At 35.7% G+C, this 27507-nt stretch overlaps 1 protein-coding gene across 4 annotated transcripts in view; it reads right to left on the minus strand.

The window, feature by feature from the left end:
• Positions 1-27507, minus strand: part of LOC125073270 — a 100738-nt gene that overhangs the window by 4502 nt on the left and 68729 nt on the right. For 3 of the 4 annotated variants that reach the window (XR_007120039.1, XM_047684021.1, XM_047684022.1), the window contains exons 5-11: positions 11854-12003; positions 6967-7062; positions 5782-5895; positions 5121-5287; positions 3855-4059; positions 543-701; positions 221-291 (exon numbers count right to left, since the gene is read on the minus strand). Coding sequence is in view for 3 of the 4 variants with exons in the window: in XM_047684021.1 (XP_047539977.1) it covers positions 221-291; positions 543-701; positions 3855-4059; positions 5121-5287; positions 5782-5895; positions 6967-7062; positions 11854-12003 (962 nt within the window). In the remaining variant the exon portion in view is untranslated. Of the gene's footprint in view, positions 1-220; positions 292-542; positions 702-872; positions 1164-3854; positions 4060-5120; positions 5288-5781; positions 5896-6966; positions 7063-11853; positions 12004-27507 lie in introns of those variants that run through there. The other variant, XM_047684023.1, reaches the window with a different exon arrangement.

Consider the following 27507-nt stretch of genomic DNA (forward strand, 5'->3'; position numbering starts at 1 on the left):
AAAAATAACAACATATTTTTCTTGTTGACAACTTAAAGTGATTTGAAATGACATTTTTAAATAAAAAAAACAACAAGCTAGTTAACTTCAACCAAAACCAAGTGGAAAACTTAATGTACACATATTATACACACAAGAGCTTATATTACCAAAGAATGTTTACAAAATAAATTGTCGACTTAAGAAATTTACATGAACATGAATTGTTTTAATACCCCACCTGTTCGTTTCCTGCACGATATATGGAGTGTTGCAAACTTTGCATTTTAATCCATCAGGGCTCGCAGCGCTCTGAAACATTCATAAATTTATTACTTTCAAAATTTAACGTGAAGACATTATTCATTTTAAATATTATAAATAACGTTCTCTTTACACCATTTCGGTAACTTTTTTTAAATGATTGGAAATCTGGCACCTGATGATTACTGGTCGCCAGTACACAAATGAGGGGGAGGGGTAAACTTAGTATTAATTTTACACGTTGGAAGTCCGACCGGACAGTTGGTAATCGTAAAAGCGTGACAATCGTAAGTGCGTACCTCCACGAGCCACCTCCTCAAGCAGTCGTGGTGCACGGCGGCCACGTCGCCGGTGCAGCGACACGGCGTGATGAGCGGCTCCGGTCTCGCGCTGTCGTAGCAGATCCAGCAGTCGCGGCTCGAGCCGACGCTGCCCACGAGCGAATCAGTTTCCACATTCTGGAGAGTTAACCTCGCGATTAGAACAATGAAGTTTCTAACTCTATAAGTTTAAGACAACTCAAATCCACTTTAAAGCGGTTCCAATCAGTTTATCTGGTCTAAGGTTGAAGTTAAAAGAAAATGCCTAATATGTTATAAATTTCATGGCTTTATTAGTTGTTTAACATTAGTTTAGTCCACAGGTTAGTGCACAGATACAAAAAACACAAAACGACCATCCACAAATTCCAAATACAAATTCATTTTCACTTTCCAATGTTTGAAAATATCGATAAAACGTCGAGACGTATAGAATAACACACTCACCGACGTAGACTTATCTTCAATAGACTTCACGGGAATGGTATAAAGATACGTCGCGTAAAAAACATTCCAAAGAGCCAAACGCCAATATTGGTACAGCTCCATTACAAATTGCGCCTTTACGCGCCACGAAAGTTGGACAAACTCCACCACATTCTGGGAAGTCATATTGATTTTAACGTTGGCTTATTTGGAAAAATATCATCCAAATCATTTGTACCAACACATGTGACATACAACGCAATAGCGAAAACAGAAACGAACGATACAAGAAGCGTTAAAGCTGAAGACATAAATAAACCTAACAATGAAAATGAAACATACTTTGTATAAAATCGAGCGACATTTTATACGCCCAATTTTTAACCAAAACAGTCAGCCAAGTTTCCAAGCCTCATGAACAATAAACGACAACAAATCCCTTCAAAGGACGCATTGAATCTCAAACCAGGCAAAGTTATTATAAACACAATATCACGTGAAACCAATACTATTGTAGGAACCTATGTAATCTAAATCTAGGCACATTGCAGTATGTCGTTGATTAGTTAAGTGGTAGTAACTATCGAAAACGTTACGTTACGGTAACGTAAATTGTATAAGATTCGTAACAAAGTTTCAACGAGAAAATAACGTAAAAAAAAGATCTCACTTATAGATCCAGTTTCAAATCTGCAATTGAATCATTAGGAACGCATGACCTGATATGAACCAATGTTTACAAATACGTGTAATTGTATCGCGTTCGTTCCGAGATAAGCGAGTTATTAACGTCGCATTTAATTATTAACATAAACTAATCTATAAATACATTATTTTGTAAATAACAATGATATTATCGCGGGTGTTAATGAGTTTACGATCGAAACTGTTTTAAATAAACTGAAATTCAAACCAGTACGCTCTTGCACACTTTTTTATAAAATAGGCGAACGGTTAAATGTACCACTTGTTGGTAAATGGTTACCGCTGGTAGCACATACCACTTAGACTTTGGTACTTTAAGAAATATTCACCATTCCTTAGATAGCCATTGGGTCAGAGATGTTAAGTTCCTTGTGCCTGTAGTTACAAACGTACACACCGATACGATAAGCTAACTGCTTGGTGGTAGAATATATAAGGAGGGAATGGTACCCAGACAGGCTCGCACGAAGCCTTACTACCAAGCCTTCTAAGTTTGCACACACAAGCACGTTTGAATCGTCATATCATGGAATAACAAACAAGTAACTCAGCTATTCTTTATCACAGATTAAATAAACATTTTAGTATTTAAATGTTTCTTGTTATCTGTTTGTAATTAAGACTTTTACACTAATGAACTATTTAATCAACGAGACAACGTTTAGATGTATTAGTCGTCTCTTGATCGACCATAGAGTACTGCATAGAGTCAGTAACTCTTTCAATGTATACGCTACTACAACAGGATTCCAGAAACTGTTCAAAATGCTTCTGATGCCAAAGTAAAAAAAAAAAATGTTAAGGAACGCTTGTGTGCTAAAGGTTACTATACAATTAGTGAGTTTATGTTTGAAAGCACACCTTGGGAATGAAACGATCGCCACCTGGCTGTTTCTATTCATATACAATTATGTATGTAACTAATTTGACAAAAAAAAAGACCTGCTGAGTTTCTTTCGCCGGTTCTTCTCAGGTCAAGGTGTTCCTTTTTCCGAACCGGTGGTAGTGTTTAATTTGACCATCAATAAGAAAGTGTAATGCTTCTATGTTGAATAAAGGAATTTGAGTTTGAGTTTATTCCGTTGTTAATTCTACTTATATCAGCTACGATACGATACGACTCCGATTGAGCCTGACTGAGCTCTCAAAGATAGACATCTGGAATTTATCTTATATAAAGTATACTCTATTCCAACCATAACAGGAAAAAGGCCAAACGAACAACATTTGACAGCAAATTGACGCGATATCATTGGTCGAGAGCTTGATTCATCTGTTATAGTCGACGAAACTGTAATCGGAATTTTGGAAGTAAAATTAAATTGGTAATAAGTAGTTAAGTGCAATAGTGTTGTATTATAAGTAAAGATATATTCATCATGAACTCTCAGTAGTGCACAATATAGCTGGGTTATTAGCAAATCGCATGAAATACGTAAATCTAAGGTTTGTTTATCTTTTTTCCCACTCCCATTGAAATAGGCTATAGTGACTTATTTCAAATATTGTTATTAAACGTGCCGTATTATCGAATTAGGATAACCATGTCCTGTAATTCGTGTACAGTTTTGATAAATATACCGATCTAATTTCGAATGTACCGCAACTGAATCGTTGTGTTAGAAGAATAGGAACGGCAACGATACCGATTCGATTCGAACGCGATGAAGAGGCGATCTGTTAGTAGATTTGACCTGACTATCGCCCAAGATGTCAACATATAACTATTATGCTTGTAATTAAAAATTATACGATTAAAGGTTATTCAATCGTTTTTATCAATTGATAGATTTTTAAAATGTGGAAAAGAGTAACTACTCAGTTTCTTGTTGGTTCTTCTAAGTACAATCTACTTTCCCCAGGTAGCTTTACATTTACATTTAACATGACGATTCAAAAGTGACTTTAAGAGTCTACTTCAGTAAAGAATATTTTGATTTTGATTAGTATACTCAAAGAAGGATTAGTGATCTAGTGTTTAAAGGGATCAACGAAAATATTGTATCCTAAGACATATTCACGATCGCGGGGGGGGGGGGGGGGTAGGCCGCAGTCGAGTAAACACGCTGATCCCCACACAGTATTGACGGAAGGATGCATGCCTGACTCACTCGATCGCTTGCTTTGCACGATAAATAAAATTAGATGTTAATTAATTACCTTGCTATCCGTGGGTAGCTTGTGCGCGAGAAGGTCCGATAGTCGAGCCTCGTCGAGCTGCCGCGCGAGCAACCGTCGCGGGTTTAGCAACCAGAGCCGCTCGGGCGCCATGCAGTTCCACAGCACGCAGGGGAACCATAGCGCGACACCGATCTCGGCCAGGCGGAACACCACGTCGTGCCAGTTCCGGGATACGACTGGCACTCTACGAATGGAAACATACACATATACAGCACTGATCGCCATGAAACTGTCGAGAATACTGAGACAGTGTGACAAATTATCGAACAGCTTGAGTTCAATTGATCATAGTCATTAATCACTGTTTATTAATATCGTATTACCCCCTTCCCCCTCCTTATAAATAGATAAATTATCATAAATATAATTGGTGTAATTTGTTATTATTGTAATATGATGGAGTCAATCTTTGCGACAGCATTTGACGACGGCGACCAATAAACAGAGCCGAGATGGGCCAGTGGTCAGATCACGTGCACTTAACCGATTATTACGGGTTCAAAACAATGCAAGCACCTCTGAATTTTCCTTTAATAAATCTGTGTTAATAATGTATCTCGCGCTCGGCGGTGAAGAAAAACATCGTAAGGAAACCTGCATGTGTCTAATTTCAACGAAATTCTGCCACATGACGTGTATCCATCAACCCGCATTTGAGCAGCGTGGTCGAATAAGCCCCTAACTTTCTCCTCAAAGGGGGAAGAGGACTTAGCCCAGTAGTGGGGAATTTACAGCCTGTTACTGTGACCAATAAAGGGAGACAAGCTAACCGTGCAGAACAAAACTATTAAACTGCACAAGTGTGTCCACACTTTGTTTGTCTGTAGCCGAGACATTCCCATGCTTACACTTACGAATTCCAAGCTTTTACTGAAAATGTGTATGAAGACTATTTTCGCCCGACCCGGTTATTGAAGTCAGGACGAACTTTAAACCAGTGAGACCATGTTAGATTGTAGAAAGCGAAACACATTAATCTAATTTGAATTAGAACACTGGATAAGTAGATATTAAACGTCAATAAATATAAAATAATCACTAATAGTTTTACTTCTATAATATTGTTCGGTCTATCTATCTGTCATCTTCTTACATATGTCATATCAACAATGAAAGAAAGAGATAAACTATAATAAGAGATAACATTATTTAACTATACAACATTAATAGGTGAAACCTTAAATTAAAAAAAAAGTTTTATTTTAGTTCGTAATGACTAGAACAAATTAACAATGTATAACTTACTTGGTCTTCCAGAATTCGCTCAAAGTCTCCGAAGCCAGGAAACCAGCGATTAGGATGAGCATCAGCGCCTGGCTGACCAGGCCGACGCGTGACTGGTGCAACTGCGAGTGATTCACTGATCTTGGATCCACGGAGCCATCCGAATCGGCCAGATCTGTTTGAATACCCTAAACAAAAAAAAACATATAGATATATACCTAGTTTACTAGTTGTCGACTTCGATCGCGTTTTACGATCTATCCGTTGTGTGTTAGGCATAAAAAAAAAATAAGATAAAAATCACAGATATAGGTGAGATTTCGTGTGGTGAGATTTCGTGTGGTGAGATTTCGTGTGGTGAGTTTCAGTCGCGGAAAAGGATATTCATCATCCTTGAGGGGTGGCAGTCATACGGTTTAGGTATTAAAAAAATCCTATCCTTCAAGCTCAAAGTCCAAGCTTGCTTCATACTAAATTTCATCAAATTCGGTTCAGTGATTTCGCCGTGAAAGTGTAACAAACAGACAGACAGAGTTACTTACACATTTATAATATTATTGTACATTACGAATGCAATAGTAAGTCTTTCTAACATTTAGTCACTTCATCACCGACGAACCACAATACCAAATATTAAATATCATTTCCATTATAGTTTCTAGATTTTACTAGAATAATTCACCTGTTTAGTGACGAGCGTGTCCTGCACATCGTCACCCTCGGCGGCCGTGGACGGACCGGGTCGTGGTGATATTATCGTGCAGACCTTCGTCTCCCTGAGAAATTCTCCTCGAAGCTGAAATAAATTATTGCAAACTTAAAATTAATTTCAAACCTAGTCAACAAGATTTAGACTGTATTCAAATATTAAACAACATTGTCAAAATGAATTTATTTTATATTCCTAGTAAACTTTGGCGGAATGTTTAGTAATCCCTGCTTAAGACGATAAAGTTGTTTTGACAAAACATTCGTACGAAACACATTACCGAAAACAGCTCAATGAACTAATTAATAGTAATAATTAAGAGACCACTAAAATGACAACTACAAGATCATCGATCATTTTACGACAAAACAAAACTAAACCCTAATATAATGTCATAAAGTTTAGAATTCGTTAACACTTCTCAACTCCATAGACATAAAATTCAACAATGGAACATTAGTGCGTCCTCAGGCAGACCACATACGGGACAAATAGATATTATTCTTGATTGTAACCATAAAGGTAACTTTTGTTTGCCATTTATTGTCTATACGACCTTTTTATAATTTATAACGATTAAAATATATTATTTAAACCATCGGATATTCTGCCGCGAAACAACTATACTTGGTATTTTTGTGTTCAGTTTTTAAAAGGTGAGTGAGTGTAACCACAGGCACAAGGGACATAACATCTTAGTTCCCAAGGTTGGTGGCGCATTGGCGACGTAAGGGATGGTTAATATTTCCAACAGCGCCGATGTCTATGGGCGGAGGTGACCAATTAACATCAGGTGGTCGATTTGCCGGTCCACCTACATATTACATTAAAAAAAATGAATGACTCTGTGTACTTATGATTTTTTATTTTTTAAATAAAAGTATCAATGCCTCGAATTAATTAAGGAATTACTAATATACCTATTAACCCCTCATTTAAAGCTTATCACTTGTGTTAGGAGTGGATACGACAATAGACCGATAGATCAGTATTGATCCCGCGACTTTTACATCGCTAGGCGGTCCATAAACCATTGCACTATTGAAAAATAAATATGAATGAATTGAGAACAAATTATTCGTATGGAAAATCAAAAAAAATTAACGGAGACCTCAGGGTCTGTGGCCTTATATTCTAAGCAAGACACTTATATCTTACCTTAAAGTATACTTCAACTCCGTAAATGAGAAAGAATATGACCACTATGAACAGAAGCACCGCGTAGCAGCCGTTGAACACATGCTGATAAAAACTCTGAAACAATACAAAATCAACGTTCAACATTATTTAAATCTATACATAGGAGTCTACGGCTATTTTGTATTAAACCCGATTAAAAAAACTTAAATCTAATGTCAAAAAACATTGACAAATAAGGCATATTATAAGTATAAGTATTAGTGTGTAAATATTTGTATGTAATATGACGGCACCGCCTATTCCGATGGTTTTAAAAAATCTCTCTCAGATCGGATGGTTTGGAAGAGATGGCTAATTAGCCATAAGTCCGCACATTGTACACACATATAATTGGATATATTTTTGTTTTAAGCATTATTTCTATATTTGTTTTTGTTTTTTTTTTTTTGTTAATCCTAAGAAAACTGTATTCTTGTTTGTGGTGTACAAGAACATATTAACGATAAAAAAGCGTAGACTTAATATTTGCTGATTTCCAGACAAGATATACCTACATATAGAAATTAATTGTACTCTATTGACATATTATTTTATTAAAATTGTGGAAAAGAGTACTGAGTTTATTGACGGTTCCTCTCGGTTCTCTACTTTCCGTAGCGGCGGTGGCTTTACATTTAATTCGACACTGTAACGTGACGAGTCAAAAGTCCTACTGCCTACTTGAATAAAGAATGTTGTGTATTTGATTCGCCACGTAGACTGACAACATACGAAATTTAGAAAATAGATCACGAAGGCCAGAATATCGTTGAAATTAGACACATGCAGGTTTTCCTTCACCGCCGAGGACGAGATGAATTATAAACACAAATTAAGCACATGAAATTCAGTGGTGCTTGCCTGAGTTTGAACCCGAAAACATCGGTTAAGATGCACGCGTTCTAACCACTGGGCCATCTCGGCTCTCATTACATTAAACAATGTACAAAATATATTATACATTCCAAACGATTCACGTAGAATTATTTACCATACGAGTCCCTACCCAGTATTAATCGATCGCAATTTCTTATATAACCTATACTAATATTACAAATGCGAAAGTAACTCTTTGTCTATCTGTCTGTCTGTGCTCTTTAACGGCCCAACTGACTAAAGCTCCATCCTTAAGGGGGATAAAACGGGGGTAAGAAGTTTGTGTTTTTAATTGAATCACCTTGATGAAATTTGGTATTAAGCGAGCTTGAACCTTAAGGAAAGTCATAGGTTTTTTCATACCTAAAACTTTACGATCGACCCCTAAAACGCAAACAGAGCCGCGGGCGACAACTTGTATATTATACACCTACAATCTTCGTGGAAACGTACACTCGCCAAGTACGCTCGAGGACGTGCAACATTAAACAATTGACAACTCCCACACACAGTTTACCTGCGAGACGATTGATGTCATTACTAAAACTAAAACTAACTAACTGGAATCATTCATACTTATATTATGAATAGGTAAAATTTGTTTGTTTGTAAGTGGTAATCTCCGTAACTAAACCGGAATAGATACAAATCTTTTTTTTTCTGTGGTAGAAAGCTACAATATTCTTGAGTTCAATTATATTTATACCACCAGCGTCCTTTGTGGTCATTTTATGCTTTGAAATAAGTTCCTAGTTCTGTATAAAAATAATAATTTTTAGAGAGCTAAGAACACGGAAATATTTTTAAAATAATCTGCAGGACAAGTTGATAACGTTTTTTTTTTTTGTTTTTTAGGCATTTTTGTGGAAAAAATAGTAAAAAAAAAAAATATTAAAATAATATCGTTATCCGTCTCGCATTTTTAAATTTGGACCGATCATTATTGTTCTAGCATTAACACTGGTTATTTACCAGTGTTTAATCGTTTTTATAAATCTGAAGAAAAAAATGATTTTAATTGATACGTTTTTTTCAATACATTTTTGTAGTTGCATTTTTGACTTATTTTGAAAAAAATCTAAAAAACGTGATAACTCAAAAATGGTTAACTGTTGCATCATGCATATGGGGGTTAAAATTATCGCAAATAGTACCCCTATTACCTCCTAATACGTCGAATTACCAATAACTCTGTATAATAATATCATATTATTTTCTTTATGAACAAATTGAACCCATGCGAAGGCGGGGCGGGTCGATAGTCCTTTATAACCACTTTACTGTTTCGCAAGACACGATACGCAAAAGAATGATAACACACACGGGTTTTAAGAAACAGAATTTAATAATCTTTAATACAAGGACAAAACACTTTATTTAATAAAAAAAAACGTATTATTATTCAGTGATAATAATACTAGCGAACAAAACTATACTGATATTATATCGAAAGTTACTCTGTCTGTTACCTCTTCAACCGCTGAACCGATTTAGATGAAATCCTGTATGGAGATAGTTCCAGTCCCGGGAAGGACATAGGCTCCTCCTTTAGAATATATTTATTTATATAAATACTTTACTGACTTCAAAATAAATGGGACAAAAGGCGGACTTAATGCCTGAAGGCATTCTCTGCCAGTTAACTTTTAGGTCAAACAGAAAACCATGAAGGCGGTAATTAATAATTAATTAACAATACGTAACAATATATGTATGTAATGTACATACTTATATATAAAACTATAAAAAAACATATACATACATACTCATATCGTATATACATAATGAACATTGATCTATACTGTCAATAGTAAAAACATATAAATAAATAATACAGGCAAAGCCGCAGTTCAACTGGATCAGTTTTTATAAGAGTACAACTTTTATAAAAAATTATAAAGTTTATATAAACGCACCGATCTAAGATTGTATCAGCCGATTTCAAAACACATGTTGACAAGTATTTTTTGATAAATATGCAGTTTTCCTTCCAATAGTCTCCTTCAATATCAACCGCGAGGTGAATTATTAACACAAATCAAACTAGTAAAGATTCAGCGATATACTATCAAAGTTACGATCAACGAGTTTTATCCTCTAAGCCTGCACGTACAGACATATACACTTATGTATACACCCAAAAAATCATTATTGTACATCAGTAATGGATATAGGAGTATCGAGCTCTTAAAATTATTAATTTGTCATGGATACGTCTTCAAAACTATCGAAACTTATATCCATAAATTTTTAAAACACATATCGTAGACAATTCTTGAGCTAAGGGTAAGGAGAGAGCTAGCGCTTATAATCTATGTTTTTCAGGTATATACTTGGTGGTAGGGCTTTGTGCAAGCTCCTCTGGGTAGGTACCACCCACTCATCAGATATTCTACAGCCAAATAACAGTACTCTGTATTGTTGTGTTCCGGTTAGAAGGGTGAGTGAGCCAGTGTAATCACAGGCACAAGGAACATAACATCTTAGTTCCCGAGGTTGGTGGCGCATAGGTGATGTTAGAAATTGTTAATATTTGTTACAGCGCCTTTGTCTATGGGCGGTGGTGACCACTTACCATCAGGTGGCCCATATGCTCGTACGCCAACCAATGCCATTAAACAAAAAAAAGTAATTGAGAGGCGTAGTCCATAATGCTAATGTATTAAGACTGTTGAGTCTGTGCGCCCCAGATACTTTATTAAGTCGGTCCCCAACGGACGAACCAAGTTGCTCAAGGAGGCGCCACTGACGCGCACGTTACGTACCCTCAACGTCATAGCCGACAGGGTGGACTCGTTTTGTTGCAGCCTGAGTGAACCTGTTGCCGGCGGCTTGGCTCGCGTTGAATATATTTACAAATTAACTTGAAATACCACATTGGTGTGTATTTCACCTCTTAGGGTAGAATATCCAGAAACGCTTTAATACGTATCTACTCATTTTTAATTAGTATCCTAAAAATAAAGTTACATGTTTTAACTTAAAAAATGACTTCCTACACCTATCACCTCCTTAAGGGTAAAATTGCCAAAATTCCTTCTTTAGTCTACTCAATAAAATGAACATACTCACCAAATTACATGGCTCTAAAAAAATACAAGGCTCAATTCGGAATGTAGACTCTACCGAAAGGAACCTGCTAGATCGATTACTGTAGTAATTATCTGTCTGACCTTAATGAAATAAAGAGGAGCTGAACTTTCACAATACAGTGTGCCTGTACTTAAAACTGACTCATCCGACGGCCAGGAATGTAACAAACACGGCATTGTTTTAAGTTATTGAATATATTGTGAAATGACACACCACGAAGCATTCACTTAATTCATAACATCAGTAACTTACATTCCCGCAATAATAATATAAATAACTTATTCTCGAAATAATACTCATCTATACTAATAATATATATTCGAAAGTAATTCTGTCTTGTGTGTCCGTCTGTCTGTTATGCTTTCATAATTAAATCACTGACGAATTCGGTGCAATTTTTATGAAGCGAGCTTGAACCACAAAGACGAACGTAACCTAAAACGTATGACTTGGCAACTTTGCTTGGTGGTAGGGCTTTGTGCAAGCCCGTCTGGGTAAGTACCACCCATCAGATATTCTACCGCCAAACAGCAGTACTCAGTATTGTTGTGTTCAGGTTTGAAGGGTGAGTGAGCCAGTGTAAATACAGGCACAAGGGACGTAACATCTTAGTTCCCGAGGCTGGTGGCGCATTGGTGATGTAAGGAATGGTTAATATTTCTTACAACTCCAAAGATAAGTCACAGTTTCCCCCTCAGTTAAAAAAACGTAGCCTGAAGAATGTCTTTTCCCAGGACTCTGACCATTTTGCACAAACAAATGTCACCTATATTGGTTCAGTGGTTTAAACGTGAAGAGCTAACAGAGAGTTACTTTCGCATTTATAAAATTAGTATATATATGTCTAAGTCTTACCTTAAAATCTACTGATAATTATAAGAAATATTTGAATAATACCTTCTTTTCAGCAGAAGTATCAGCAATGTTAGTTGTCAGCACCTCGGCCGCCAGCAACGAGTAGCTGATAACGTTGAACGTCACGAAGGCTAGGAACGACTTCGAGATGAATCTCGGCCTCTCCCAGCGGATGTCGCGGAGATGGAATACCTGGGGACAAGATTAGTCAATTAGATTTCTTATTTATTAGACATATTAGTACGCCTACCGCGCCGAGCCGAGCAGAAAGGCCACTCGGAATTTTCGGGAATTTTGTGAAAATCGAAAAAAAAGTTTCATATGAAATTTATTTGTTTTTTTTTTTTCCGTAAAGCCCGATATGTATTTGTCGACTTATGTCTAAAATCATTAAGAGCTATTTAGTATCTGTAGTAATGGTAACAAAAAGATACATAAACAAACAGCAATTCTACTTTCATATTCATATAAATAGGCGAACAGTAAATGGGCCACCTATTGGTAAGTGGTCACCACCTGCCAAAGACATCGGCACTGTAAGAAATATGACACATTCCTTACATCACACCAAAGCGACACCAACCATGGGTGCTAAGATGTTACGTCCTCTTTGCTTACATTGGCTCAGTCACCGTTCAACCCGGAACACAAGTCTAAGTATTGACGGTAGAATTTAAGTTCAGTGTGTACCCACCCAGACAGGCTTACACATGCCCTATGCTCTAGTAAAGCAAGGAGGCAATCGAGTTTAAGTCAGAAGGCATAGAGCCTAAAACCTGTATAAGACTATGAGTATAGAAATTACGGAATATCTCCAACGGCATACAAAAATCTGACGCAGTTAGAGTCGCGGGGAACAGCCCATTATAAATTATAAATAAAATCGAAATACCACTCACTGATCAATCATGAAATTTCAGAAACTATAACACCTACAAACTTGAAATTTAAGACTAAGATTACCGAAACTCCATCCTCAAGGGGGATAAAACGCGGCTTGGAAGTTTGTGTTTTTATTATTATATATTATAAATTAGGGCATAGCCGCAGGTTCAGCTAGTATTAGCATATTTTGTTTTTTTTTTTTAAACGTCGGCAGACTTGGAAATTAACCATTATCAAGAACAATACAAAGTATTATGTGATGAGTTGGTAGTACCCAGACAGACAAAGCCTTACCGAGTTAATTAGTAAGTCTGTCACAAGCCGTAGTGTGTTTGATTAGAAATACCTACACATATGTTTATTATTTTAACATTAATGCGTTTGTAATGAATCGTGCAGGCATTCAATTACATTATACAATTAAATAACATTTAATCAATCGGTACCCGTGTATAAAACTGAAGAGTTTGTTAGTCTGTCTATTCGCGCTTATCTAAAATCTAAAAATCCAATCATATATATATTTAAAAATAATCACTTTCTGCGATTAATAGCCATTCCATTGATAGCCAAATAGCCTTTGAAGTTATAAACTTCAATAGACATTTCAAAACAAATATAATTTAATATTATAATTTTGAATGTTTGTTAATATAAATCAATTTTTTTTTTCCCGCTGTAAAAACACGTTAACGCCTTTCCACCGCCTGGAGGGGTCTTGTGAAACTTGCCAGTGCTGAGTTCACCGGAATTCCAAAAAACCAGCGGTACCCAGTCAGTCTCTTGAGGGAACGTCACCGGATCGCTTGCGCATGCTACCATGATATATAGCTTACACCCCTTTTTCTGCCGCCAAGCAATAATACTTGATATTGTTGTGTTCCGGTTCGAAGAGTGAGTGAGCCAGTGTAACTACAGTCACAAGGGACATAACGTCTTAGTTCCCAAGGTTGGTGGCGCATTGGCGACGTAAGGGATGGTTAATATTTCTAACGGCGCCAATGTAACGGCGCCAATGTATGGGCGGTGGTGACCGCTTAACATCAGGTGCCCCATTTGCCGGTCCGCCTACCTATTACATAAAAAAGATGTGTGGGCAGTAATGTCATAACGCGGGCGAATCCGCACTGCGCAACTAGCTATTCACATTAACATAGCCTCATGACAAGACTTGATAATGTTAAAGTGTAATAAGATGACAAGATGACGTAATTGGGAGTAACTAATCTTTACATAGTTAATCAAATATATTTCAAGGGTTGTTTTTTTTTTAATTTATTTGATCCGTTAATTACGAATATCCATTTGTTAATCTAATGTCGAAATCGCCCAGTGGTTAGAGTGTGTAAATCTTCACCGATGATTGTGGATTTAAACCCAGGTAAGCGTCGATGAATTTTCATGTGCTTACTAAACCTGCATGGGTTTATTTTAAACGAAATTGTTCCACATGTGTATCGATCAAGAGGCATTGTAGCAGGTGGCCTTAGCCACAAGAGTAGAGACATTAAAAAATATATATAAGATGTGTGTGTCTTCAAGACAATTGTAGCTGACACATGACAAAAGGTTATTAATATTCAAACTGTATGATATAGATTTTAAATAAACGATCAGCGTAGGCGTAGGCTTAGCTTAAATTAAAAATAATATATGTGTGCTCCTCGTGACGCCTGACAGAACTGATAGTTTAAGCTGTCCGACATACGGCTAGCGCTGTGGGTTAGAGTGAGAGAAGAGGAGCTTGCCTGCCGCTACCGTGTGCGTAAGGGGAAAGGGAAGCCAGACTGACTGGAGCCGTAACGCGTTACGTAACGAAGCGGTTTACCCTCCCATAAAAATATACTTCTAACACATCAAAAAAATTATTTTAAAACTTAATTACATACAAACAAAATGCAATTAAACCGGATTATTATATGTCATTTTAGTTTTATCTAAGCAAGTAGCAAAGTCGCCATCATAAATATAACAATCACAATTTTTAAAAATCGCAGCAAAGATATAAATGTACTTAAACATATAATAATTGTACATCTAACATACTATTATATTCAAGAGCTTAACAATTATATTTTAAATTATACTATAGTGTAATATTCAAAAGATACAAATCTTTGTAAAAACTAAAATTTATGTATGCAACGAGTCCAGGTATTGTATTACTTTATTTATATACGAACAGACACCACTGAAATTTCATGTGCTTAATTTGTGTTTATAATTCATCTCGTGCTCGGCGGTGAAGGAAAACATCGTGAGGAAACCTGCATGTGTCTAATTTCAACGAAATTCTGCCACATGTGTATTCCGCCAACCCGCATTGGAGCAGCGTGGTGGAATATGCTCCAAACCTTCTCCTCAAAGGGAGAGGAGGCCTTTATCCCAGCAGTGGGACATTTACGGGCTGCTAATGCTAAAAAAAAATACGAACATACATACTTATTGCACATTATGTTTTCATCCGTATACCGTTTATAAGGGTGAGTTTTTTTTTACAACAACAGCCTGTAAACTTCCCACTGCTGGACTAAGCCCTCCCTCTGTGCTTGCCTGGGTTTGAACCCGAAATCATCGTTTAAGATGCACGCGTTCTAACCACTAGACCATCTCGGCTCTTGTGTGAGTGAGCCAGTGTAACAACAAGCACAAGGGACATAATAACTTACTAATGTTCCCAAGGTTGGTAGCGTATTGGAGATGTAAGGAATGATTGATATTTCTTACGGCGCCAATGTATACAGGCGGCCGTGACTCATGACCACTTATCATCAGTTAGCCCGTCCACCACCACAGACCTATCGAGCGGAAAATGCAAGACTTTTCATCTCTCGGAGTCACCTCAGATAATGCCACGATAATCATTTGCATCAATTCAAAGTTTTTATATTAATTTCCATTTGAGATAATAATGTAACATAGTTATTAGTATTTGAAAACAATATACGGAAAATTTTATAAAACCTCGATTTTTCCTCTCGCTAGAAAATCGATAGCGTTCTTTCCATTTGAGTAAATGTTAAGGAAATTCGTCCGTAAATACATATTCATTCTCGAACATAGTCTAAAACAAAATCGTTTTCCGTGTCCGTCCGTGCGTCCACTAAACATATTTTGATGTGGTTTCACTGGCAAGAGCGATAAACGAACGAGATTTGTATATATAATTTGTGAACCTGTTGTACATAATGGCTGAAGAGTGCAGGCCAGACAGAGTTACTTAATTTCATTTTAAGCTGACCACGTCTGTTTGCGCGTTTTACATTTGATTGATATTTTTTATACAGCCATAGCACACACGGCCAGTAACTTTTTTCCGCACTCTAAAATTAATTCTTAGTTAAATCGTAACAATTAACTAAATTACAATCAAGAATCCTCTTTATTTTTCTACCGTACCGTATCTTTCGACCACAACATAATCACTGGAACAAAAATCGGCTTACGCTATTAATATATCCGATTAAAATCGTATCTTACATTTTAAAATTCGAATGAAGACATTATAATTATGTGCAACGACAAAAACCGTTAACTGCGAAACGCGTAATCAAAAAGCTGGCTGTAAACGTAAAATGTTGACCTTGGACGTTGGACGTGGATATGTTTTTAACTATTAATTAATATATATATATAAACTGAAGATGAAGATGAATAAAGGAGATTATTAGAAGTAATAACACTGCACGGCAGTGGATCCCCCTAACAATCCCCCCTTCCTATCTCACTTCCCCTGTAATGTACGAATCTAAAACTTTCATACGAATACGTACGTACGTACGAATCTATAACTGACCGACGAGCATTCGCCTGGAATATAACAATTGTGATTCGAAATTGTTCTCTTGACAATGGGCCACCTGACGGTAAGTGGTCACCACCACCCATAGACATTGACGCTGTAAGAAATAATAACCTTTCCTTACACCAATGCGCCACCAACCTTGGTAACTAAGAGTTTACGTCCCCTGTGCTTGTAGTAACACTGGTTCACTCAACAGTACTGCTGTAGTAACTAGGTAGTGGTAAGATTGACCACCTAGTAAGTTGAATTTAATGACGGTAAATCGAATATTACAAAACGGATCGTTACTAGTAACGATTAAAACACTATCGCAAGCGATAAACGAAAACTTCTATCGTTACTTGGATTTATCTTAATTAAAAACATTTATGCGGAACCCAATAAAAAAAACGATAAGCGTTTGAAGTTTACGAGGAAATAATAACGCATGAGAAATTGAATTTTGATGCATTCGGTACATTATATTTGGAGGTCGAATATATATTAACGATATTTGATTAAATAAATTAATGAGCAGAGTTTATGCGTGAAATTATTCATTGAATTTTAACACGGTTGATTTATCTCTTTCGAAATAGAATAAAAAAATATATATCATTCTATAGTACAATACCCAGGATGGTGTGGTGGGGACGTACCACCTGCTCACTTGATATTCCACCATAAAACATACTTGGTATTGTTAAGTTGTGGTTTGAAGGTTGTGAAGGCCGTAAAATTACAGGCGTAAAGGATTTATCTCCTTGGTTTAATAAGTTTGGTACTGTTTCAACACCAATGTTTATGGACGGATCACTTACCATGAGATGGCCAATTTTCTCGAAGACTTGAAACCCGAAACTCACTCGAAAACCGTAAGACGGTTGTCAACATTTCACAAGTGTGATACGAAGTGAATTCTTACAGAATCACACTGCCGTATAATCATTTAATTATATTTAATTAACATAAGTAAATAATTTAACTGACGAAAAATTTTAATTACTGTTTAACAAGCAGATTAGCGACATTCCGTATCGGTGTGACTTTAAATTGAATCAAATCTTATACAAAGATTGTTTTATTTTTATTTTAAATGTCATACTTATATGACATTTAAAATAAAAACTAAATCAAGATAAATCGATATGTACTTCGTCTAAGCCTGCTTAGACTATGATTGGATGGCAAATCGAATATGTCAATGAACTCATTCCCAGCCAAACCGGTTTCAATGCTTTCCGAGGCACATAAAAAAAACCCAACATCTCTCGAACCCGAGACCTCATGATCTGCAACCGAACATGCTAGCCGCTAGAGCAACGGGTCCATATCTGACAGATAATATATGATTTATGAACAAGGCCTCAACCACGGTCACGTAATATCCTAATCTAAATAAAAATGCACTTGGAACCTAAACATGCATTTTAATTAAGGTCATCTTTATTTATTAAAATTACTATTCAAATATATATTGAACACGTTTATATTATTGTATTTCCACATTAGTAATAATAGCATGGCTTTGAAGAAAAGTAAAGTAAAGTAAGTACTTGTAAATATCTCACTGCTGGGCTAAGGTTGGTGGGCACACATCCTTCACCGCCATGCATCAGAAGAATTATACACACAAATTTATTTTTTTCACATTAGCAGCCTGTAAATTTTCCACTGCTGGTCTAAGGCCTCTCCCTTTGAGGAGAAGGTTTGGAGCATATTCCACCAACTTATATAAATTGTTGAACAGCTTTAAATGCATTTCTTACATTATATCCAAAGTAAGAGAAACAAGTTTCAACTGCATAGAAGTTATATTTCTCTTTTAACTCAAACTGGTGAATTAGAAATAATAGCGGACCCATAAATGTCCCTTGGTTAACACCTTACATATATAAATCAATTTAGTAGATTTACTTTTCAATTTAAACAATTTGTGTACGATTTTCTCCCACTGTTCTATATTTTAATACGTTACATATTGTATAATTGTTACACTGGTTGTCGCTAGATGGCTCTGTGCGTCATTTAAATCTCTCTATCGTTTGGCTTTGCTACTTTTATAAGTAGAGATGTACTCGATTTGTAATCGTACTTGATTAGTATAAAGATTGTACTCAAATTGTATTCGTAGTCGGTCCTGTACTTGTGGTTTGTGAAATATACAGTCGAGTACCACGATCCATATCACTAGTTGTTTTATTTCAACGCCAGAGGGAGTGAGTGTTATCCCAGAGACTAGTAGATCGAACACATATTAGCTCGACCGATGATTCGAATCGAAGAACTATAGATCCACTACCGAATAACGACGGAACCGAACCGTAATAGCAAAACGTTATTTGACATTATTACTGTAGGAAATGCAGTTACATTTTTTAGTTGGTCACGGTCGTTTAGTTTTCACGGTCGACTAATTAATTAATTAGAAACATCGTTAAAAGGTTTTTAAAATAAAATTAAGTCACTTTGTTTTAATTCAGTAATCATACTAATATTAAGACGGATTCAGAAGGAATTTTATATAAAGATAGCTTATAAATTGACTTGACACCCCCTGCTCCCTACTACGCAGACGAACCCATGGTCGAAAGCTAATATAGTGTAGTTCTACTTATAAAAAATACATCCGTTGGTGGTTTGGTCTTCCTTAATGCTTCATACTCCACAATTTGTAAGAAAACATTTCCTTTACTATAATTTAACTTTTAGTTAATTCAGTTTTTATAGATTGTAAAGTTTTTACATCTGTGTCAAAAAAAACTGAAAAACAATACGGGTATCTGTGTGGAATAGTATCAGGAACAAAAGCATTATTGAGGCCATAAGTTTGTGTCAGAACGTTTGGATAGGCACCATCCAAACGTCAGATATTCTACCGCCGAATACTTTGTATTATTGTGTTTCGGATTGAATTAAGAGTGAGCCAGTGTAACAGGCGCAAGTGTCCCTTGTGCCACAGACAAACACTAACAGTTTAGATAAGAAAGTGCTACTGAGTTTTAACTGTTCATCTCGGTAAAACCTACATTTTGAACCGTTGTAGCTTTTTACATAACATTTAAATTTATTAATAAGCTTAAATAAAAATCTAACTATAACGTAAACGAAGTTAGGTATGTTTTGTGAAATTAGTCACGACTGGCTGCACAAAATATTTTTTTGGTATAAAAAGCGGGTTGAGATAGCAACATCAAAAAAAGAGACAACAATATACATTGCAATACAGACAGATTGTAAGATGTCGAACAGTTACAAGCGGATTCCGAAGTAATCTGACCTATACCCTATTTCAATCGAAGAAGGATTAAAGATCCTTTAAACATTCCATGCGATTTAATAGCTCTGCTATATTATGCACTACAGACAGATCTTGATTCATATATATTAAAACTATCGTTCCGGTAAGTTCCAATAACGGATTCAATTTTTCGGAATATCATAGATTCAATTCAAGTAATCGACCAATGATATTGGCGCATTCGAATTGTTTATTTTGGTACTCCTCTTGTGATTGGATAGACTATAGTTATATACTTTATAAATAAGTAGAAATTGGTCCATTATGTGAAAAAAATATGCACCGTTCAAAAATTTTTAAAAGTTCAATCTATAAAAGATATCGATTTTACTAACGAATTGTATTAACTCGATTAAGTGAATCGCAATCGAATCGAAACGTAATCGTTGCGGTTTAACCGTTTTCCTATTGCCCGCAAAACGTATATCTTCTGAAATGTACTTCAATTGTATTTGCTTTATTTACCTATTTCAACCAAATTTTATTTCAAAAATATCAATGAAAATGAAAATAACTATAACACGACCAATGCGTATTTACCTACATACACATACACCGGCATACATGTAGGTATGTATATAGATCTATACTTATATTAAAATGGAATTAATGCTTGTTGACTTCCAGAAAGGAGGCATAACATACATATATAATTGTATTTAACTAACACGACTGTATTCTTAGACGTTGAAAAGGAGTAACTACTGAGTTTCAGTGGTAGCTTTACTTAAAATAGTTTGTTAAATGACGATTCAAAAGTGCTTGTTAAAGCCTACTTGAATAAAGTATATTTTGATTTTCATTGTCTGTTACCTCATCAAACTTAAACCGCTGAGCTGATTTAGATAAAATTTGGACATAGGCTACCTTTTTTAAATTCACCCCTTGAGGGGGTAAAATGGAGAGGTTACGGTTTGAGTAGTTTAATAAATTTGCAGGTTCCGTTAGATTTATATACGTACATATATATTACATTAACATACATATATAATTCGTTTTCGACCTTAACATTACAATTATGTAATTAATACTATTCAGATCTTGCAGAGGCGATCGAAATTTGTGATAGATCAAATACATACACTTGAATTCAATTGATATAGGAGCTCAATGTCTCATTAACTTCCGGTTGCTGATAGAGTGTGCTACTGGTAATTCGATGCGATCGAGTGGATGTACTTTAGAAGCGGCGAAGAATTTAGCAAGAAATAATATAATTAACTACTCTATCATAATATCAACTTGCATATTTAATTTCCATACTGTTCCGCTACATGCTCATTAGGGTTCCGCATCCAGAGGGTAAAACGGGAGCCTATTACTCAGACTCAGATCTGTCTGTCTGTCACTGGGCTGTATCTCATGAACCGTTATAGTTAGACAATTGAATTTTTTATAATTATATATTTCTGTTGTAACCATAACAACATACTAAAAAAACAGAATATAATTCGTATTTAAGGGGATATACGCCAGACATGATTTTATTTTTTTGCAGAACACTCTTAGTGCATCACTAATCAAGAACAACTGACAGACGTCAAGAACACAGAAAACGTCGGTCAGTTTACGTTTTCTCAGCAGGATAGCGGGATAACGCCTGTCAGGTTTAAGTAGTATACTTATAAATGATAAGCACGTCAAACTGCCTATCCTGTGCCTGTATGTCGGATACAACGTCCCATCGGATTTTAAGAATTAAAGAAAAACAGTGAACTTATGTTTACGTAGATCTATTCACTCTAGAAAACGCGCCATTCCGTATTAAATGAATTAATTTTCAATAAAATAAAATTTACATTTTTTTCTGTCTTTACTCTTGGTCGTAGCACACACCCGAACGTCACTCACTCATACGAACGAATAATTAAACGTGGACAGGCGTGCCTTTATAAGTGAATAGATCTGTACAAAGGCGAACTCATCCGAATGAGAGATTGTTATTACAAAAAGCCATCTTCCTTCTTTATCTCTACAACATGTCCTGCACAGTTGCCTAGTATTTCATGAGAATGGCCAAATGATACGCATCATAAATTACAGGAACGAATACGTACATACAAAAATACCTACACGTGTAAACACTTACTACTAATAGCCTATAAATATTCATAAACATATATTTCGAGGAATGTTTCTTCGTTTGTTCCTGTATGACTTTACCGACTGATTCGCAACTTTACTGCTGACGCATCTGTCGAGGTTTCATACATAATACCTTCAACGCACAATAGGTGACGCGCCAGTCGTATCCGATAATTGCTTCCAATAAAAATAAATATAGAAATACAAGCAAATCTTTAAAACCTAATTTAAAAAAATAATTTATGTCCACCTGGGTAAGTAACAATACTTAGGATTGTTTTGTCCCTGTTTGAAGGACGAGTGAGCCAGTGTAACTACAAACACAATCATATCTCAGTTAGATAGGACGATCGCGCAATCATGACTGTTCGGCGAAGGAACATAAGATGCCACAGCCTGCCACAAAGTTCCACCACATAGGTACCTCGTAAATATCGTTCGCGTACGTAAAACGGTCTTACAAAATACCACAGTGTAGAGCTGAATATTTACTGTCTACTAATCTTAGACGTTGTTATTACGATTCTTAAAAATAACAAAAAGCATTGTCTGCAGGTTCGTAATTGTTTCGTCCTTACTCGCCATAGTTATGTCTTGTCGCATTGTTACTTACAATGTTTTTTAAATTATAATACTTTGTATAATAACTTAATATATATACAGTGTGCGCTCCATGTAACGTCACTCGATTTAACTCCCTAAAGCGTCGAAATCACTCGACTTTGGTTGGTTAAGCTTGTCTTCCATGCAATGATATACACTATATAGCATTACATCCACTCTCAATAATCACAATTAAATAATAAAAAAATCTTTTTTAGTCGCCAAAATTAGTAAAAACTGCGCAGATATATATACACGATATAAACATTTTTAAAGGTTCCTAAGAAAATGGACTTACTAATTCCTAGTATATTTTTATTTTTTTATAAGTTGGACGAGTAAATGGGTAAAAAAACTTTGATAAATATGATTAGTAATAAGCATATTTAATTTCTAGAATGTTTTCTTGACAAACGTTAAATGATTCATGCACAGTGCATACAGTCGGTTTTTTGAAGTATGTAATTAATTTGCATGTGTTCATCGTCGGGGGCGAAGTTTCCTCGTTCGCGAGAAGATCAAACATACTTTAAACAATACTAATTAATATTAAAATTACATATATATTTGAAAATTATTCTAATTTCATTATGATATAATTATTTATTATGTTTATTTATGTTCTGTACCCTAACGTTCGTCCCTCCACATCGAGGTTGCCTGGAGAGATCGCTGTCTTAGAGATAATCGCGCCTCGTACATCGTTCTTGTGTTTTATTTGTATCTAGGCATTTTTTCTCCAATTAAGAAAAGACAAGCCCAATTTTAAGACAATAGTCCAAGGGTCACTATCGAACAACTTTTGACATCGCTAAACGACCCTTAATAAAATTTCGTTATTTAGTGTACAATAGAGTATTTTGATTTTTTTTTATTTTAAATGCGAAAATTACTCTGTTTATTCGTTTGTTTGTTACAATTAACAACGGTGGTAGGGCTTTGTGCGAGCCTGTCTGGGTAGGTACCACCCACTCATTAAATATTCTACCGTCAAACAGCAGTACTCAGTATTGTTGTTTCGGTTTGAAGGGTGAATGAGCCAGGTAATTACAGGCACAAGGGACATATCATCTTAGTTCCCAAGGTTGGTGGCGCATTGGCGATATTTCTTACAGCGCCATTGTCTATGGGCGATGGTGACCACTTAACATCAAGTGGCCCATTAGGTCATCCACAAACCTATACCATAAAAAAACAACAAGTTAATAGCAATCAAGTACTTATAACGCATGCGCGCCACGCACACCAGGGATTTCATGGATATTTAATTTCCGTTTAATTTTAAAATAGTTTTTCAGCGGTTTTAGATACGTATACGAAATTATTTCGGATTATCCGATTTTTTCGAAGAGTTTCGAATACGAATATTAGATTATTTTTAGTAAAAGAGAAAATGACGAGGCAACAATCTGAATTTATTTGTACGCTAACATTTGTTATCATGTACCTATACATAAAAATATAAAAAAAAAAAAAACAATTATCCGTATATCCGATGGTTTCGGTAACGAAGTACTATAACATCCTAGGACTTGAGCCATAAGAGAACATCATTCAGTTTGCCATATGAGTCGCTCTGACATCCAAAGCCCCAATCGATGTTTCACTTAAAAAATCAAACGCCTTACGCCCAACCCAATTTGCCCCTGGACTAACCTAACCCTATTTAGGTTCAAAGATCGAAAACGCTCATTGAGCGTACACTATATAATTAACAATCGTTCCAAGCACGTTATGAGTTCTCTTAATTACCTGGCTATAGTTTTTATATTTATACAAATGTATTTAGGTATCTGTACCTAATCCGTCTGTGATTGAAATACTTCAATTCTGTCTGAACGATCGCAATAAAAGTTGGCGCACGTTTTGTTTTTCTTATTTAATTTTGGGTCTTTTGTCCTCCTCTTGTCCTTTCTTCCTTTTGTTAAAACATTATTTATTATTTATATTTATTGGATAGAATTCCAGGAGCATTCTAGCAGATTCTGATTGAATACTCTGGACTAATCCAACATCGAACAAACATGCTTTTAAATTAGTTAAGAGTAACTTCCTCTGATTCTAAGTCTTGTCATATTCTATCAACAAGTGATGGTGATTGATCACCATCACTTGTTTATGGTGATCAATCTCTTCTTCCGAACTTCCACACTTATCACAATTTCAAATTATCTTTTTGATGGGATATGTCCAGACCTAAGACGATGAGCTTTAGTGTACATTAGTGATAAAAATATTTACACAATCCAAATTATTTTACCGCGACACTATCTGACATCAACTTCCTTACAGTTCAACGGTCGCCATGACATTTGCTGTATGTATAAAGGCAGGATATCATCTCCCGAGATTTGCTAGTAAATAATGAAACTACTTAAGAGTTGATCAACGTGCGTCTAGGGTCTAAACTTGTATGATTACGCTATCATTGATCATGCGTCTAATTTCTCCCGGTCTCTCTAGTCTTGTCTGATTATCGGGTCATCAGAACTATGATATCCGATTCATGACTTCAAAGCATTTGTAAAATCTACTTTTATAAATAGAGCATATTATTCAAAACAGGATTATATAGATGATAGAAAGGCGTGGAGCTAATACAGTAGTAGTAGTTCCTTTCTCAGTAGTTTCTCTCGCCGGTTCTTCTCAGGTCCGAGGTGCTAAATTCCGAACCGGTGGTAGATTTTTGACAATCAATAAGCAAGTGTAAACACTTCTATATTGAATAAAGATTTTTGACTTTTGACTTTGACTTTGACTTGTTGAATTCCAGGCAGGATATATTATATACATATATAATTGTATTCGGTTAATAAAATTTAGTATTTTAAATGCTGAAAATGGGTAGCTACTTCATGCCGGTTCTATTCGGTAGAATCTACATTCCAAACCGGGGGTTCACTTGATATAGTTTGTAAAATGACGATTCAAAAGTGCTTGTAAAAGCCTACTTGAATAAAGTATATTTTGATTTTGATTATGAGGGATCCAAAAGCGCACTGTGCACTTATGTTCTTAATATCTCATACGCTGATGATCGTCGAGAATGTCTGACGTATCCTAATTTGAGTAAAAGATAATTAATCAACCACACCCTATACTAGTACAATGATACCCATGACAAAAATTTCGTTATCTGATCTTTGAGCAAATCACAACGCGTTATTAAATAACAAAACACGAATAACGCCTTACGAATGACTTATGGAGGCCACAAGTCATAACAAGTCATACAATCGCCCTGTCAGCGTTGCTAATTGTTCTCAGTTGTCTCAAAACGAGACAAAACCAAAAAAAACTAATCTAATAACGCGAATTGGTCGAACGTGGACGGGCGAAGGGACCATCGGATGGTAAGTGGTCACCATTGCCCATAGAAATGTGCCACCGACCTTATGAATTAGGTACTTATGTCTCTTGTATCTGTAGGTCCTGGGTCAATCATCCTTCAAACCGAATCACAACAATACGAAATATTGCTGTTTGGGGGTAGAATATACGATGATACCTACCCAGACGGGATTCCAAAGCCCTACAAACCCAAGTGTCATTGATAATTAACATTATAGAGACCAAGAGCATTATTTAAATTAAAACGTACCCAAGGCACAGACTATACCTAGATACTCAACAAACCAACCAATTTAATACCGTTACAAAACATGTTTTTGAAATTCTGCAATTTGTTATTTTCGCTAAAAAAATCTCTTATATTATAAGTTAACATACATTTCGTCCTTTTTTTGATTAACTTTTTTAACTAAACATTTCCTCTTTAAGACTAAGTCGTCAAGGTAATAATCGTTCCATCGTCGAGGAAAAATAACAAAAACTTTGCATATCGTCGTTAATAAATAATAATTTAGTAAATAGACTTATTTAAAGCGTAGTTAGCTTCAGGAAAAAAATGTATGAATCACATTAGCGCATTGGTACGATTTAAGACGTTTCGAAGTCCAACATTCTGTCCATACATGACGAGATCTTTTAAACTTTACGTCCGATTGACTTGAAACTTAGCACTCGAGGGAGAGAACTGAGATCGGTAACCTTGTACGAAATAATTACGAAGACGGGACGAAAAGATACTTTAACATACAACACACCTTTTACATATAATGGCTATAAAATTTTATGAAAACCAACCTACCTCGGATACATTATTTATTTTAAATAATCGTCTGATTCAAAAATATGTAAACTATTCTATAAACATAGGCTCTTAAAAGCACTTTGAATTATACGTGCTTTAAAAAGCCGTTGGTTGCCTGGAAGAGATCGCTATGTAGCGATAAGGGCGCCAAAATTGTTCACGTCTTTTATTAAGGCTGGATCTATGTTGTATTTATTTATTTTCTCTGTGCGGTGAACAATAAAGTATAAAGTAAAGTAAAGTAAAACTTACAGCTTGTTAATGCAAGCACCATGTGCCTAATAAAAAGGAAAACATCGTCATGAAACCTGCACGAGTCTAATTTCAATGAATTTTTGTCAATCATTGGATGTCAAGATGTCAAGCATTGGATGGAGCAGCGTGGTGGAATAAGATTTATACCTTCTCTAAAGAGGTTTAGCTCAGCAGTGGCAAATTTACAAGTTACTTCACTTTAATGACCTTCTTTCTGCTGTTCAGTGGTCTCCTTTCTTCTTGAGAACGTTTGGAGCTGCACACAGATACTACTCCTCGGTATATTGGTACACAACAGAACAGGATTTCTTCTGACAAAACCCTCTAATGGTGTTTTCCACACATGAAAATGCCATCGTTAGTTAACATTGAAACTACGGGGCGAACCGGCCCGGTTTATCAGAAACCGGCGACAATAATATTAAACATATCAGTCATAACAACTCCACTAGTCATGTTAACATGTCCGTATTAAGATACATCAGGTGTTAATTTTAGAGTTTATTTTTCGTTGTTGAATTATTTAAATAAATATTTACTTGCCATCGACAAATATTTAACACTTTTGGGTATTTTTAAAACAATGACGGAATGACAAATCGTTGGTAAACTGGAAAATTATAGTTAGGT

This window comes from Vanessa atalanta, chromosome 24 (genome assembly GCF_905147765.1).
Source record: "Vanessa atalanta chromosome 24, ilVanAtal1.2, whole genome shotgun sequence".
Classification (NCBI taxonomy): Eukaryota; Metazoa; Arthropoda; class Insecta; order Lepidoptera; family Nymphalidae; genus Vanessa; species Vanessa atalanta.